Here is a 16,289-nt window from a genome sequence, read left to right on the forward strand (position 1 = left end):
CCTCAGGTTTTTTTCCCTTTCACCCTTAACCCATGTCCTCTGGTTTGTATCTCGCCTACCCCCGTGGAAAAAGCCTACCTACATTTCTCTGTCTATCCCCCTCATAATTTTAAATATTTATATCAAATCTCCCCTCATTCTTCTATGCTCCAGGGAATAAAATACTAACCTGTTTAACCTTTCTCTGTAACTCAGTTCCTGAATCTAGGCAACATCCTAGTAAATCTCCTCTACACTCTCTCTATCTTATTGATAGAGGTGACCAAAACTGCACACAATACTCCAAATTTGGCCTCACCAATATCTTATACAACTTTACCATAACATCCCAACTCTTATACTCAATACTTTGAGATATGAAGGCCAATATACCAAAAGTTCTCTTCACAATCCTATCCACCTGTGGTGCCACTTTCAGGGAGTTATGTATTCCCAGGTCTCTCTGTTCTACCGCACTCTTCAGTGCCTGAACAAGCATAAAAGATGAATGATGGAACAAGATCAGGTAGACACTTTGGTTCACATGCACAAGTTGAGTCAAAGTGCTTGATATTTGCTGTACATCCACTGACTCCCACAACTATCTAGATAAAACCTCTTACCACCTCATGCCTTATGAGGATGCCATCACTTTCTCCCATTTTTTCCCACCACCGCTGCATCTGTTCTTAACATGGGGCGTACCATTCTAGGAAATCTGAAATGTCCTCCTTCTTTTCAGCAAACATGACAACCTTTTTGCAGACACCTCTTTCTCATTTCTTGTTTCCCACCACCCCCCCTTCCAAACTGAACAGAGGTAAGAGTTCCTCTTACTTCTTTCCTTTCACCCCACCAGCCAGTGAATCAAGCATACTGTCCTTTGTCATTCACACCAGCTGCAATGGGATTCCCAACTTTAACTCGATCTTCCTCTCTCCACCCCTCTCTACCTTTCAGAGACCATGACACCCCACCCCACCCTGGTACGCTCATCCCTCCCCGTTCAACTGGCTCCTGGCACTTTCCCCTGAAAACGCATTTCCTCCCTCACCCCCATCCAGGGGCCCTGAACAAACCTTGAAGGTGAGGTACAGATTCACTTGCACCACCTTCAACCTCATCTACTGCATTACGTGCTCCTGATATGGCTTCATTGGCAAGATCAAGTGCACCGTCTGCACTTTATTCACAGTGGCCATCCTGAGTTCCTAGTTGCAACTCTCTTTCTCGCTCCCATGCAGACCTGTCCACCCTCAGCCTTCTCCACTGCCAAGATGAGGCCCAACACGAACGAGAGGAACAACACCTTGTATTCTGCCCGGGTAATCTTTGACCGAATGATGTCCACGTTGAATTTTACAAGTTTGCGTAATTCTTCTTTGTTCCCTTTTCATCCCCTTTTGATCCATCTCCAGTTCCCTTTCCCCCTACACACCTCCAGCTCATCATAACTCACTTGTGTTACTTTCCTGGCTCCGTCCTCAAATTACCCACCAGATCTCCTTCTCCCTGGTTCAATCTGTCTTTCATTCTCTCCCTTAATAGGTCCTATCATCACCTGGTTTACTTCTCATGTTCCATTCCCGATAATTTTTGCTTCTGCTCCACATCACTCTGTAGTAGCTATCACCACCCTCACTCTCTCCCATCCCTGCTTCAGGGGTGCAGTGCTAATTTTTTAGGTGCTCAACAAAAACAGTGATAAGGAGGTGCTCAGAGTGACACTCAGGTGAGCCCCGGCAGCATTGCGCCCCTGGCTTGGATCCATCTGCCTATTTTGTTCCTTCTCTGTTTGCCTGCCATGAATCACTCACCTGCCTCTGTCTCCTGACTCCATTTCCCCTCCTTTCCCATCCTCCACCTGGTTCCATGTGTCTGTTAATTCTTCACCTCTCTTTGGACAACGATCATCCAGTGGCCTGTCTCACTCTTCCCCCTTTCCTTGTTACATTGTTATATCCCCGCTCCCCATTCAGCCCTGATGAAAGGTTTTGACACAAAATGTCACCCCTCGCTTCCCTCCACAGTTGCTGCTTGACTCAAGAGTTCCTTCAACAGGTTGCATTCTGCCCCAGATTGTAGTACATGCATTCGCTTGCGATTCCAGCACGCTATCAAGTCTAATTGCCATAAACTTGAATTGTTCATTGTAACAGGAAATCTGCAGCATGTTTTTAGGGCTATGATTTTGTGTTCAGTGGTGCAGGACTTTGTGCTCATTCCTCTGCATACAACGCCTAAAGATTCGGTCAAAGAGATTGATGAACTCTACGACGTTACTCAGAAAGTCATAAAGGACTGGAATACTGAGGTATGCCTCTACCTTTAGATACATGTCATACTTTTGTTTCTGGATGATGGAACCATGCAGGATTGTGTCACTTCTGGATTAGATAGAGTCACACAGCATGGAAACAGACCCTTTGGCCCATCTCACCTATGCTGGCCAAATTGTCTACCCAGACCAAGCCTGATTGCACATATACCTCTGAACCGTTCCAGCAATATTACAGAACCCTGCACTGTCTGTAGGAGCTTGCATGTTCTCCCCATGCCTGTGTGGGATTTCCTCCGGGTGTTCTGGTTTCCTCCCACCCTTCAAAAACATATGGGAGATAGGTTAATCGGTGTATTTATAGGAGGCATTGGGCCCGTGAGCCAGAAGGCTCTGTTATGTGCTGTCTAAATATTTAAACATTCTCAGTACTTTTCTAAATATCTTTTGATCATAATTGTGGCCATCCCTTCTAGGTGCGGTTACATTCTCTGGCAGCTGTGTGGAAAAGTTGCCCATTAGGTCCCTTTTAAATCATTCCCCTCCTAGGTCTACCTATGTTCACTAGTTTTAGACTTCCCTACCCCGGGGAAAAAAGCTGTGGCCCTCATGATTTTTACAAACCTCTATAAGGTCACCTATCAACCTTCTACACTTCTATCGAGAGAGTCCTGGCCGGCTGCCTCACAGTGTGGTACAGTCGCTGCAGAGAAATGGATCGGAGCTAAATCCATCAGAGAGGATCACTGGAGTCTTCCCCCCCCTCCCCACCACCCTATCGATGTGATCTACCGGGATCATTGTCTGAAGAATGCATGCAAAATTATTGAGGACCCCTTCCACCCCGCACACTGCATCTTTCAGCTGGTCCCATCAGGGAAGAAATACAGGAGTGCCAGAGCCAGCACCACCAGGGCTGAGGAACAGCTTCTTCCCACGGACAGTGAGATACTGAACGACCAAAGGAACTGCTCCCACTAACCATCCAAGACTCTCATTGGTACAAAACAGAATCTATTTATTTATTTTTATAGATATAATACTTGTCCTGCATATGTATTGTTTGTCTGCATGTGTTTTATGTCTGGTTGTATGCCTGCATGCGTTGCACTGAAGACTGGAGAACGCTGTTCTTGTACAGGTTGAACCTCTATTATCCGGTGCTCTGAGGACTGGCAACTCCCGATGTCAGGCATGCTTTGAATCTGCCGCCATTAGTACAAACTTCTTACAGACAGTGCGGGACTCGAACCCCAGTCCTGATCACTGGTACTGTAAAGGTTGAAACTGCCGCCGTTAGTACAAACTCCTTACAATCAGTGCGGGACCTGAACCTTGGTTTAAGGTTGATGAGGGCAAATATGATGTGTTGTCCTTCAAGTTGGTGTTTGGCCTCACCTTGACAATGGACGAGGCCATGAACAGACACATCGCTGTGGGGTTAAAATGGTTGGCTACAGGAAACTCAAGTTAAAAGTCACAAGAAGAGTACAGGCATTCAGTGAAGCCATTATCCAATGTGCACTCACTCCCACCAAAGGAGAGGAGGCTAGACTAGGTCCAGCAAAGGCAGCCGATGAGGGTGAGGTCTGGGAAGCTCGGCCTCCTCCTGAAAGGTCAGTTTGTGGGCCTGAATGGTGGTGGTGGGGTGGGGAAGAAGAAGGGACAAGGGGAAATTTCTGTGGTTACAGCGGGAAGTGGACAAGGGGTAAAAGGGTGGGTGGAGAGGGAAGAGCAGGCCAGGGAATCTTGGCGAGACTTATCCCTGTGAAAGGCAGAGGGAATGGAGAGGGGAAGATGTGGGTACTAGTGGGATAGTGCTGACATTGTCGAAAGTATTGGAGGATATTTCGTCAGATCCAGAATCTAATGGGGTGGAAAGTGAGGAACAGAGGGTATCCGTCCTTAACCGTCCAGGAGGGAGGTGTTCTAAGCATAGAAGAACAAGAAATGGGGGAGATACGGGTATCAATGACAGCAAGAAGGAATCTATGTTTATTAAAGAAAGAAGACTTTTAGATGTCCTGGAGTGGAAGGCCTCACCCTGGGAATCAAGGCAGCAGAGACAGAGTTATTGTGAGAAAGGCATGGCTTACTGACGGGACAGGGCAGTAAGAGGTTGCTGTGAGACTCAAAGGCTTTGTCCCCCAAGATGGCCACAGGGAGGTCAAGGAAAGGGAGAGAGGTGTGAGACACAATCCAGGTAAATGTAAGGACTGGGTCGAAGATTCCAGCATCTGCAGCTTTTGTGTTTCACACTCTTTTTTTAACAGCTCACAGGTAATTACCAACCAGTCAATTCGGGTTCTAATTACCTGCCTATAGATCACAAAACAATTAGGACAGGAGCACAATTAGGCTCTTGTTAATTCATCCATCCCAGATCACTTTACTGTTCTTTATTGAAAGTGTCAATGACACCCGGCAGGATGAAAGTTCTTCAAAGACTGCATTTTGATTCCATCCCTCTGAATCTTTCAGTGGCTTAGAATCATTTGAAATGCCTCCCTTCCAAAATGTAAACCTGTGTTTCCTAATAGATCAATAATCATTTGCTTTACAGCCTCCGCTGGTTCTCTGGTGACTGGATCCTCAAGATTATGAATCCTACTAATATTTGGTATCAAAACGTGCTCTGTGGTTGATAGTAAGGAGGAAGGCTGTAGACCAGTGGTTTTTAAACTTTCCCCCTCCTCTAGTAATTCCTAGTGCTCTGCAATTAGTAAGGGATTGCTTAAGGTGGAATGTGAGTGGGAAGGTTGAGAACCACTGCTCTAGACCCAATTGTTACTGAAATATTAAGCTTAAGAAAAATTGTCATTGGCCCATTTCCTTTGGAGTTATGAAACTGTGCACATAACGAGTCCATGAGGGACGACTAAAACTTTTTTCCCCCGGGTCTTCTGGTGGTAGCGCAGTCTTGTAGATTACCCCTGGACCGTCTTTAAAATTGTGAAATCGGAATTCGACCACATGCAAGAATTGGGCATAGTCTGAAGATCTGACAGCTGCTGGGCTTCACCATTGCATACAGCTCCAAAAAATAGCATCTGGGGTTTGACAGCCTTGTGGATTATCGTGCCCTGAACAATTCTACCGTGCCTGACCGATACAACATCCCCAATTTCAAGATCTTGGATGTTCAGCGGGAGAGCTAGTATATGGCACCACATTAACCTTGCCAGGTTGTGAATTCAAGTACTAGTACAGCTCTCTGTGATCCGGCTAGTTATGTCGATCGTCTTCGGGAAAACCTACTCCTACGCGGCAGGCATCACCTGCAGTGTATTTGCTGGGTGATTTACAACACTGTACTCATGTTCCTCTGGCGTGATGCTGTTCGAGAACCATTTCAGCCTGTTTATGACGGTCCTTTTCAGGTCTTATGATGCCAACCGAAGATTTTTGTGATTGACAGGAATGGAAAAGCTGTCACGGTTTCCATTGACAGGTTGAAGCCAGTGTATATCGGTGGACCACGTTCTGTGTCGGAGCCAGAGTCAGATGACTAGTTGCACCCTTGTCAGTCGGACCCTCCATCACCTGTTTTGCACTCTCATACGAGGCCTGCCCTCTGGACCATTATGTAGCAGGACAGTTCCAATCAATCGCTTCCCCTTGCATGGCATACTTATCTTTGTCTGGAGCAGTGCTGGCCGCTGATGATGTAAGCAAAATGACATACGGGGTAATAGCGCGTATGCACGGGTGTGCTAAGCAACAGTGTACGGGTGATGGATCTCAGACGCAGGAGGAGAGTGAGAGCATTGGGATCACCTGTGTGACAGTGAGCCAATGAGAAGGGCAGAGGAGTTTAGCTGGGTGGTGTTTGGGGAGTTGAAGAATGCAATATTGGGTCTAGTGAATAAGAAAGTCGACTTCATGGTGTGCTAAAAGAAATGTGTGTGTGTACAAGGCGTTCTTTATTTGGTTGTAAGCTGTGGTACATCAGTGCTGTTGCAATTACAGTCCCAGACGACTCAACTCTCTCCTCATAGGCCAATCCCTTTATCCATGGAATCAACCTGGTGAACCTGCTCTAACTCAACAAAGCCTTTACAGACTCTGGAAACCTTTACAGTTTATTTTACACATTATACAAAACATTTGCTTCTGGAAATAACTGTTAATGCATTAGCAGGAACATGCTTGGTGTGTTTGGTTTATATTTTGACGTGATAGATTCTGTTCAGGGATTGTAGGTTAATTGGGGTATCTGGGGCTCATGGGCTGGAAGGACCTGTTACCGTGCTGTGTCTAAAAATATATATTAAATTTCTTCCTGGAGAGGAACATATTTAAAGTAAACAGTGAAGTCAATGAGTTGTAATGTTTAAATAGTGAGCAAAATAATGCGACTCAAGCACATAGCAGAAGCTGAATTTGTGTCAGACCCCCCCGCCCTTCACAGCTTTCCTCTTTCCACAGAACATTATGATACTTGGAGACTTCAATGCTGATGGAGACTATGTATCGAAGAGGAAGATGAAAACAATACGGCTCAGAACAGACAGTAATTTCCATTGGCTGATTGGAGATGATGAGGACACTACTGCAAGGTTGAGCACGGACCAGGCCTATGACAGGTGAAGATCACAAGGATGAGTGGAGAACAGGGGTAGAGTGTTTGGCATACAGAGTTTATTATAGGGCTTTAGTCATCCTGATATTTAATTGGTCAATTTACGAATGAAAAGACCTTCAAGGCCATTGATAAGCTGACTTTTATTGAACATCATTACAAACTCTGCATTTCAGAGGGCTGATTTTATCCTTGACTCTGTGAACAGTTTAATTTTAAAACAAACTGTTTTTAATCTTAATGACTCTTTCACCTTCCCCCAACCCACTGCGAAGATCTTCAGACCTCTTGTCCATGAGGTGACGTTTGTTCCTCTGTTGTTGCACCTTCACTCTTGCCTCAGCACATTTCTGATCCACACACCTGTAAACTCTAGCCTTAGCCATTGGGTTACAAAATCCGGTCCTTACAGAATTCACATATCACTACTTAAAAACTTGAGATATTGGGGCCAGCATGGTTGGCGTAGTTGTTAGCGCAACACTATTGCAGCGCCAGCTATCGGGACCAGGGCTCGAAACCCGCGCTGTCTGTAGGGAGTTTGTACGTTCTCCCTGTGTCTACGTGGGTTTTCCCTGGGGGCTCCGATTTCCTCCCACAGTTAGAAATGTACCGGGTGGAGGGGTTGTAGGTTAATGGGGTGTAAATTGGGCGGCACGGACTCGTGGGCCGAAATGGTCTGCTACTGTGCTGTATGTCTAAGAAATCTAGGATATGAGATTCACTCTCACAGAATTCATGTGGGATAAAAAGGATGCAAATCGATGCAAATGTATTTGTACTTTCAACTCCCACTTCATGACGTGTGAGCAGATGATGTGGTTTTGCGTTATAGAATATCACAACACACCACCTCCCCCACCTCATAACACAGGGGTTTGCTTGTATTCTTAATGTGCATCTGGTTTCCCCTTATTTCACTCTCAACAAACTTGCTCCAAAAGTTTGTTGCATGCATCCGAACCCACACCAGGTTACCGTCCCCAGCTAAAGTTTTTAAATATCTTGCACTGTTTTTGGACAGGTACATGGATGGAAGAGGTATGGAGGGCTATGGACTGGGTGTAGGTCAGTGGGATAAGGCAAAAAATAAAATGCTTCAGCACAGACTAGAAGGGCTGAAGGGGCCTGTTTCTGAGTCGTAGTGTTCTATGGTTTTGTCAAATCCATCAATGGTTTCACTCATCTCCTGTGGTCTCCTCTACATCAGAGAGACTGGGCACAGGCTGGGAGATTTCTTCATTGAGCACCTTGGCTCTGTCCGCCGCAATAGCGTGGATCTCCCAGTGGCCACCCATTTCAACTCCCCGTCCCATTCCCTTGCTGACATGTCTGTCCATAGTCTTGTGCCAGACTGAGACCACCCATAAATTGGAGCAACAACACCTCATCTTCCAACTGGGCCCCATCCAACTGGATGGCATTAATATCGACTTCTCTGACTTTCGTTAAACCACACCCCCCACTTATTTCCCCCTCTCCCCCGTTACCTTCCCCCAGTTCTGTCTCTCTCCTTTTTCCCTGTCTCCTTTCCCACATACATAATCAATTCTCACCCATATCCTATCCAATTTGTTGATCTGGACTCATCCCCCAGCCGGCACTGTCTGTATTCTGAGATTTCCTGCTTTTGGCTCATTCTGCTTATTCCTTGAAGAAGGCCCGAAACCTCAGCAATATATCTTTGCCTCTTACGGAAGCTGCGAGACCAGCTGAGTTCCTCCTGCACTTTGAGGTGTTTTTATCTACAATCACAGCGACTGCGGACTTTTGTGTTTCCCTTCACTCAGCTTTGCCTCCATGATCCCCTTCAGCCCTTCAATTTTCCCACATATCTTCCAAACTCCAGATTCTTGCTGGTCCCACAATTTAATTGTTCCATTATCTCCTAGGGCCTATGTGCAATAATTTGTTTCCTGGCTCTTTCCTCATAAAATGCTCTGACCAAACCTTTTTCTTTACTGCCTTATTTTGGCAATCCTCCTTGGGAGATCCTTGCTTCTTTAAAGGAATTATATCAACTTGAATTATTATTGCTGTCCCCTCTCCTTCACTGTCTTTTTTTACCCCTCAATGTATTTCCTTTCCTCATTTACGAAGGAATTCTCCCCCTCCCCTCAAACACCAAGTAGCTGGACAAGCTGTTCCACTGTAGCCTCTTTCAGGTGGCCAGAGTACCCCGATGTAAAGCCGCATATTCTACCCGAATGCGGCTGTCAGAAGGCCATCTGAAATGCGGCTTGGAGGAGTACTCACCAACCCTCCTCCGGGAGGTATAATCTCCGCATCTGAGCAGTCCCCAAGGCACCTGAATGCAGGCTGCCTGAAAGCAGCTGCTAGGGGGCGGGCTGATGACAATCAGCTGCCGCCCCAATTCCCTGCGCCTGACAGCCCCCTCCCCACGCATGACAGGCCCCCTCTCCGCTGCCTGACAGTCCCCCCTCCCCTGACCCCGTGCCGGCTGCCCCTGCCCCAACGTCCCGCACCGAAAGGAGTCGGGAGGGTTCTCCAAGGGACCTCTCCTGCAGCTCTTCCTTTCAGGTGGACAGCACAGCGCTTTCAGGGCTGCCACCTGAACGACCATTCCACAGGTCTGCTTCTGCTTCTGCAGGCGCATTCTTGGCGGAGAATGCACCTGAAAGTGGCTTGTGTAATTACTTGCCCTGTGCCTCACTAATCTTCTGGCCACTCACCCAGATGGACTTTGGACAACCCGGCTGAAAGTGAAGACTTCATTTTGCTCAAGGCGAGTGGCCTCAGTCTGTTGCTAGGTGCTTAGCACATCTAACATCTCATTCAAAGAAGTTTGAAGAGTGTTACTGCCAGCAACAAGTTAATGCATTATTCATAAAGCTTTTTCTCCATGGATTGCTTTTAAAATATTCCTAGGCTAGAATACTGTAATATTATCTTCTACGAGACCGTGCTCTCAAAGGCACCCTTAATAAAACGTACTGCCAGCATGTGATATTTTTCTTGCAACCCACTTTTGGCCATCTGTTATGCAATATTAATCCATAATTAACGTGAATCATTGAATCATAAATATTACACTCAGCATGAGGTGATTAGCCCCATTGTGCCTGAAAAAATATTTCTATTTCGTCTCATTCTCTGGTGTTTTAATATTTTGACACTGTTATCTCTTAGATTTCATTGATTTTTACCTCATGAATCATAATGCATTTTGTTTTCAAGGGTGACACTATCCAAGATCTCGGCTAAAGACTGAAAAAGTCCAAGTTGTTTCAAACTTGCTGAATGCAGGCTCAATTTTAGAATTTAAGTAGAATTTGGACAGGTACATGGATGAGAGAGGTGTGGAAGGCTATGGACTGGGTGCAGGTCAGTGGGACTAGGCAAAAAAAGGGTTCAGGACTGACTAGAAGGGCCGAAGGGGCCTGTTTCTGTGCTGTAATCTTCTATGGTTCTAAGTGGGTTTGTCTTCTGGCTTAAAGGTGAGAAATACTAATAAAAATGGCTCGGCATGAGGAAGGAAGCAGACACTTTATGGTGGTCCACTGAAGACGCTTCCCCTAAACCATGTGTGACACTTCATTCCAGAGTCTGTTGCAAAAACAGTCCTTGTTGAATGTCCCTAATTACTATCGAGTCACATGTGGCTGAGGCACTTTCACAGAAATGTTGGGCAGAGGATTCCAGTATTTAGATTCAGTGTAGGAACAGGATTGTACTTTCTATTGAGGAGGGGAATTTAGTGCCATTCACAGGTAGCTGCTGCCCCCCTACCTGACATGATGGTTGATGTTGCAAGTTTGAAAGCTTAAAGAAGTACTAAACCCTTCCTATTCCATAACCCTCCATTTTTCTTTTATGCATGTGCCTGTCTAAGAGTCTCTTAAATGCCCCTAAATGTTCCAGCCTCCACCACCATCCCTGGCAAGGCGTTCCAGGCCCCCACAACTCTCTGTGGAAAAAAATCGTGCTCCTGATTTCTTCCCTAAACTTCCCTCCCTTAACTTTCTGCAGATGACACCCTTTGGCCAGGCCATTTTTTCAAAAGCCCTACATCAAAATTCCATCTCTTTGCAATGGTTTTGTTTCAGTTACCTATATGACTAAAGTTACAGAACTGTTTGAGTGTTAAACGGGTGGCACAGTTGGTGTAGGGATTGGTGCAACGCCTTTACAGTGATCTGGACCAGGGTTCAAATCCAACGCTGTCTGTAAGGAGTTTGTACGTTCTGCCTGTGTCTGGGTGGGTTTCCCTGGGGGCTCCAGTATCTTCTCATCATTTAAAAATGTACCGGGAGTGTAGGTTAATTGTGTGCAAATTAGACAGCACGGGCTCGTGGGCTGAAATGGCCTGTTACCATGCTGTGTGTAGGTCCAGTGTTTGAAATTGATCAGCGTAACTATCTGAAAAAGCACACAAACGTTGGAGAAACTCAGCAGGTCAAACAGTGCCTTTACGTAGCAAAGGTGAAGACACATCACCAACGTTTCGGGCTTGAGGCCTTCATCAAGGTGTGAGAGATGTCCGAACAAAAGGGTAAAGGGGCAAAGGGTGGTGGTGAGGGTGGGAGATGATAGTTGGGGGGGGGGGTACGAGGCGACAGGAGTCTAGGCTAGGTGGAGAGAGAAAGAAAATAGGAACTGGAATGACTACTTAAAAGGTGGGGGGGGGGAAGAGGAGGCCAGACCAACACAACTTCGCCCAGCACCTCCTCTCCATCTCCAACAAAAGTGACCTCCCTGTAGCCAACCATTTCAATTCTGACTCTCAAGCTCACACGTCCGTCCATGGTTTTTCACACTACCCCACCCTGACCACCCAGACTGGAGGAATACCACCTAATTTTTCATCTGGGCACCTTCCAACCCTAGGGCATGAACACTGAGTTCACTGCATTCCACTAATCAGCTTGCTTTTATCCCCCCCTCTCCTCCCTTTAACTAGTCATTCCAGTTCCTACTTTCTCTCTCCAGCTAGCCTAGACTCTCCCCCACCCCCCCCCCCAATCTATCACCTCCCACCCTCACCACCCCGCCTTGCCCCTTTAGTTCGGACTTCTCTCATGTTCCCCCACACCTTGATGAAGGGCTCAAGCGCGAAACATTGGTGATGTATCTTTACCGTTGCTACATAAAGACAATGACCTGCTGAGTTTCTCCAGCATTTAGTTTTTTCATTTAACCAGTGTCAACAGAATCCTGTGTTTCACTAGCATAGCTAATCTGTTTCATTCTTTCTCATATGCTAATTTATTCACCCCCCCCCCCCATATACTTCAATACTATTTCTTTCAACCACTCCTCATACAAGCGAGTCCCAGATTTTCATCCCTCCCTCATTAGGTTAAAATAATTTTTTCTGTATTCCTTACTGCTTTTCTCGGTGACTATTATATCCTCTATGGTTATTCCTACAAATGAAATTGTTTTCTCAGTATCTATATGTCATATCAGCCTGGCTATATGGATGTGAGACGTGGTGCCCATATTAGAGTCACTTGCGTCAGCTTGATCAACTGCAGCGTCACCTTTGTTCTCCGATGAAGATCACCTGACGAGACAAGGTCTCCAATATCGAGGTCCTTTCTCGAGCTGGAACGTCAGCAGTTTCAACCTTGGTGATCTCAACTGCGTTGGGCAGGACATGCTGTCAGAATGCCTGATGGAAGACTGCTGAAGGGCATCTTGTATGGCCAACCACCCAATTCAATTCTCACCACCTCTCGCCTTATCATATTCACCTTGTGTTGGTCTGGCCTCCTCCCCCAGCCAGCACTTTCTCTATTCTGATATTTCCCATATTTTTGTCTTTTTTGTTGCTTATTCCTTGAAGAAGAGCTCAGGCCCGAAACATTGGCAATATATCTTTATATCCTATGGATGCTGCTACACCAGCCGAGTTCCTCCAGTGTTTAGTACTGATGTGCTTTTACGACATTCACAGCGTCTACAGACTTTGGTGTTTCGCTCACTATCTCTAATTATGTGTGTCGTTGCTCTGACAGGATTGTTGTTTATGGGAATACATTTTATCAGGGAATTGTTCCAAATTCTGCAAAGACCTTCAACTTCCAAGAGGAACTGCAACTGACAGAAGAGCAGGTAAGTCAAATGGTTACAGAAGTAACAAAAGGAATTGATGAGGGTAGGGTATGGGTGGCGCCAGGGAGGGGGGGGGGCATTCACAGGCACTGTTCCGCAAATGATTCATTGACCTCCCCCCACCCCACCACTTGCAGGACTAGCATCCATGCAATATAAGCACGCGCATTTGTCTGTTACGTTGGAGGGAGGGGGAAGTATGACGGCGGTGCACGGAGGAGGTCTGGGGTAGGACGATAGATGTGATCTATATGGATTTCGGTGAGGCATTTGACAAGGTCCCCCATGAGAGACTTGTTCAGAAAGCCATGAGATCCATGGAACCTTGGCTGTGTGGATTCAGAATTGGCTTGCCTGGAGAAAGCAAAAAGTAGTAGTGGAAGGACAGTATTTTGCCTGGAGGTCTGTGACCAGTGGAGTACCGCAAGGATCTGTTCTGGGATCCCTGCTCTTTGTAATTTAAAAAAAAAAGTGACAAAAGGAAGATGTAGAGCTGTGGGTTAGTAAGTTTGCAGATGATACAAAGGATAGAGGTGTTGTGGATAGTGTTGAAGGGTGTCAAAAGTTACAAGAGGATATAGATAAGAGGATGCAGAGTTGGGCAGAAAAGAGGCAGATGGAGTTCAAGCCTGATCAGTGTGAGGTGAGGTGATGTATTTTGGAAGGTGAAACCAGAAGGCTGAATACAGGGTTAATTGTCGGATACTTAAGAGACCTTGGGGTACAAATCCATATATCTCGCAAGGTTGGCGTGCAGGTTGGCAAAATAGACAAGAAGGTCTATGGTATAATAGTCAGGGGATTGAATTCAGGAATAGTGAGGTGATGTTGCAACTCTATAAATCTTTGGTGAGGCCACACTAAGAATATTGTGCTCAATTCTGCTCATCTCATTAAAGGAAAGATGTGGAAGCTATGGAGAGGGCACAGAGGAGATTTAACAGAGCTTGGGCTTTTCTCCTTGGAGTGAAGGTGACTTAGTAGAGGTCTACAAGATTATGAGAGGCATAGACAAGGTAGACAATCAGCACTTTTTTTAAAAAAATCCCCAGGGTGGTAAAAGCAAACATCAGAGGGCATCTATACAAAGTGAAGGGAGGAAAGTTTAGGGGAGACATCGGGGTATGTTTTTTTTACACAGAGTTGTGGATGCCTGGAAACCATTGACAGGGATGGTGGTGAAGGCTGAAGCATTAGGGATATTTAGAAGACTCTTAGATCCCCACATGGATGGAAGAAAAATAGAGGGTTAGGGGGTAGGGAGGGTTTAGGCTTTTTTTTGGGTATATATAGGCCAGCACAATATGGTGGGCTGAAGGGCCTATACTGTGCTGTAGCATTCTTTGTTCCAGGTGGAATTTTTACCCCTTTTCTTTGATTGGAGCGACAGAGCTATGGGGAGGGATAGTCCAGATGAGAAATAGAACCACTGTTGCATCCTTTTCTTTCATTTCCCTGCAAAATTGGGAGGCTGTTCAACCCATTCTTTCACTTACTTCGGGCCACACGGTTGGCATAGTGGTTAGCACAACACTGTTACAGCACCAGCGATCGGAACCAGGGTTCAAATTATGTGCTGTCTGTGAGGAGTTTGTACGTTCTCCCCGTGTCTTTTTGGTTTAGCCCGGGGGGCTCTGGTTTCCTCCCACCATTCAAAAAGTACCCGGGGTTGTAGTTCAATTGGGCGGAGTAAATTTGTGATTTTGATTTGTAGTTAATTTTATGATTATCCCTTTGAGGATAAGAATTGTTTGTAGTGTTACTATGGCACCATATGTCATAATATCTAGGCGTATCGGGAGCTTGCTCTCATTCTTTGAAGAATCATGACATAGGTATAAACTTTGGATATATTTTTCTTTGAATTCATCTTATTTTATCTTAATCATCTCTTATTTTTGTTTTATATCATTATGTCTTTAAATATAGCCTAGTTTACTCAATGTGATGAAAATCTCAACGCAAAGTTATGCAAAATGTTTATTCCTTTTATCAACAAATTAAAGCTACTTACAGCTGCAACTATAAAGTTTGATTTATTGGAAATAAGATAGTAATTAAGAATATTTTTGCTTACATTTTTGTGAAGATGACATTTTGAAATTTGGAAATACGAGAACATGGAAGTGTCACCTCCAAGCGGTATGAGCTCATGGGCTGAAAGAGCCTGTGTATGTCTAAATTTTTTTAAAAATTTCTGGCTTGAAACCAATTCCCTGACTAGCTTAGCACCATCCTAAGCTCCCACCAGTACCAGGGGGAACTTATGGTAGCTCATTAACATAGCAACCAACACATATTTTGGGACGTGGGAAACGAGAGCCCCCAGAGGAAACACATCTGAACGTGCAAACTCCCCACAGATAACGCCGGAAATCTGGGGGATAAAAATGCAGACCCATTGTACTCCCCAAAAAGACTGGTTAACATCAAATCCTACATTCAAATAATAAAAATTCAGAGCTGGAAACTCTTGCTTATGAGTATATTTTCATGCACATCATTTGAATAAATGCAAATATAAATATTAAGCAGATATTTAAAGCTTTTTTCCCCATTTTCAATTAGGCTTTGGACATCAGTGACCACTACCCTGTTGAGGTGGAGCTCAAACTGGTTTAGCAGGAGAGAAGTGAACAGGATCTGGATGGAACAAATGAAAACTAGGACACTGTGCAGCAACTGGGTGAAAGTAGCATTTAATCAAAGGTTTTAATTAATATTGGGGAGCCCTATCATTCTGAGATGATCAGAAAATTTCAGTGGAATAAAAATGCATAGTTTGCACTTCGCAAGACTGGTAAATTTAAATGTAACTGACTTGCTTTAATTCCTTCTGACGACATGAAACTATTGTTTGCAGTTGCTTTTATCCAATGGAAACCTTACTCAACAGATTCTAGGAGCATGTAAATTCAAGGAAGTACAACCTTCAAATTTAGTGGGTCCACGGTTGTAACGGTGCCAGCGACCGGGGTTCAAAACTGACACTGTCTGTAAGGAGTTTGTATGTTCTCCATGTGTCTGTATGGGTTTTCTCCAGGCACTCCTGTTTCCTCCCATCGAGGGTAGTACGTCAATTGGGTGTAATTGGGCGATACGAGCATGTGGGCCGATAGGGCTTGTTACTGTGTTGCATGTAAAAATTTACAATTAAAGCATAGAACGTTACAGGCCATTTCAGTCCTTCTAGTCTGTGCCGAACAATTTTTTTTTGTTGCCTAGTCCCACTGACCTGCACGCAGTCCACAGCCCTCAATATCTCTCCTATCCATATACCTGTCCAAATTTTTCTTAAATGTTAAAATTGAACCTGCATTCACCACTTCAGGTTGCAGCTTGTCCACATTCCCACCCCTCTCTGTGTGAGGA

The 16,289-nt window shown here is 45.2% G+C and overlaps 1 protein-coding gene across 1 annotated transcript in view; it reads left to right on the top strand.

The window, feature by feature from the left end:
- Nucleotides 1–16,070, top strand: part of LOC138762618 (deoxyribonuclease-1-like) — a 32,615-nt gene extending 16,545 nt beyond the window's left edge. The window contains exons 5-9 of the mRNA XM_069936249.1: nucleotides 1,224–1,304; nucleotides 2,181–2,293; nucleotides 6,686–6,843; nucleotides 12,821–12,917; nucleotides 15,486–16,070. Coding sequence (XP_069792350.1) covers nucleotides 1,224–1,304; nucleotides 2,181–2,293; nucleotides 6,686–6,843; nucleotides 12,821–12,917; nucleotides 15,486–15,539 — 503 coding nt within the window. The 3' untranslated portion in view covers nucleotides 15,540–16,070. The remainder of the gene's footprint in view (nucleotides 1–1,223; nucleotides 1,305–2,180; nucleotides 2,294–6,685; nucleotides 6,844–12,820; nucleotides 12,918–15,485) is intronic.
- Nucleotides 16,071–16,289: the final 219 nt, after the last annotated feature.

Source organism: Narcine bancroftii, chromosome 5 (assembly GCF_036971445.1).
Source record: "Narcine bancroftii isolate sNarBan1 chromosome 5, sNarBan1.hap1, whole genome shotgun sequence".
NCBI classification, from domain to species: domain Eukaryota; kingdom Metazoa; phylum Chordata; class Chondrichthyes; order Torpediniformes; family Narcinidae; genus Narcine; species Narcine bancroftii.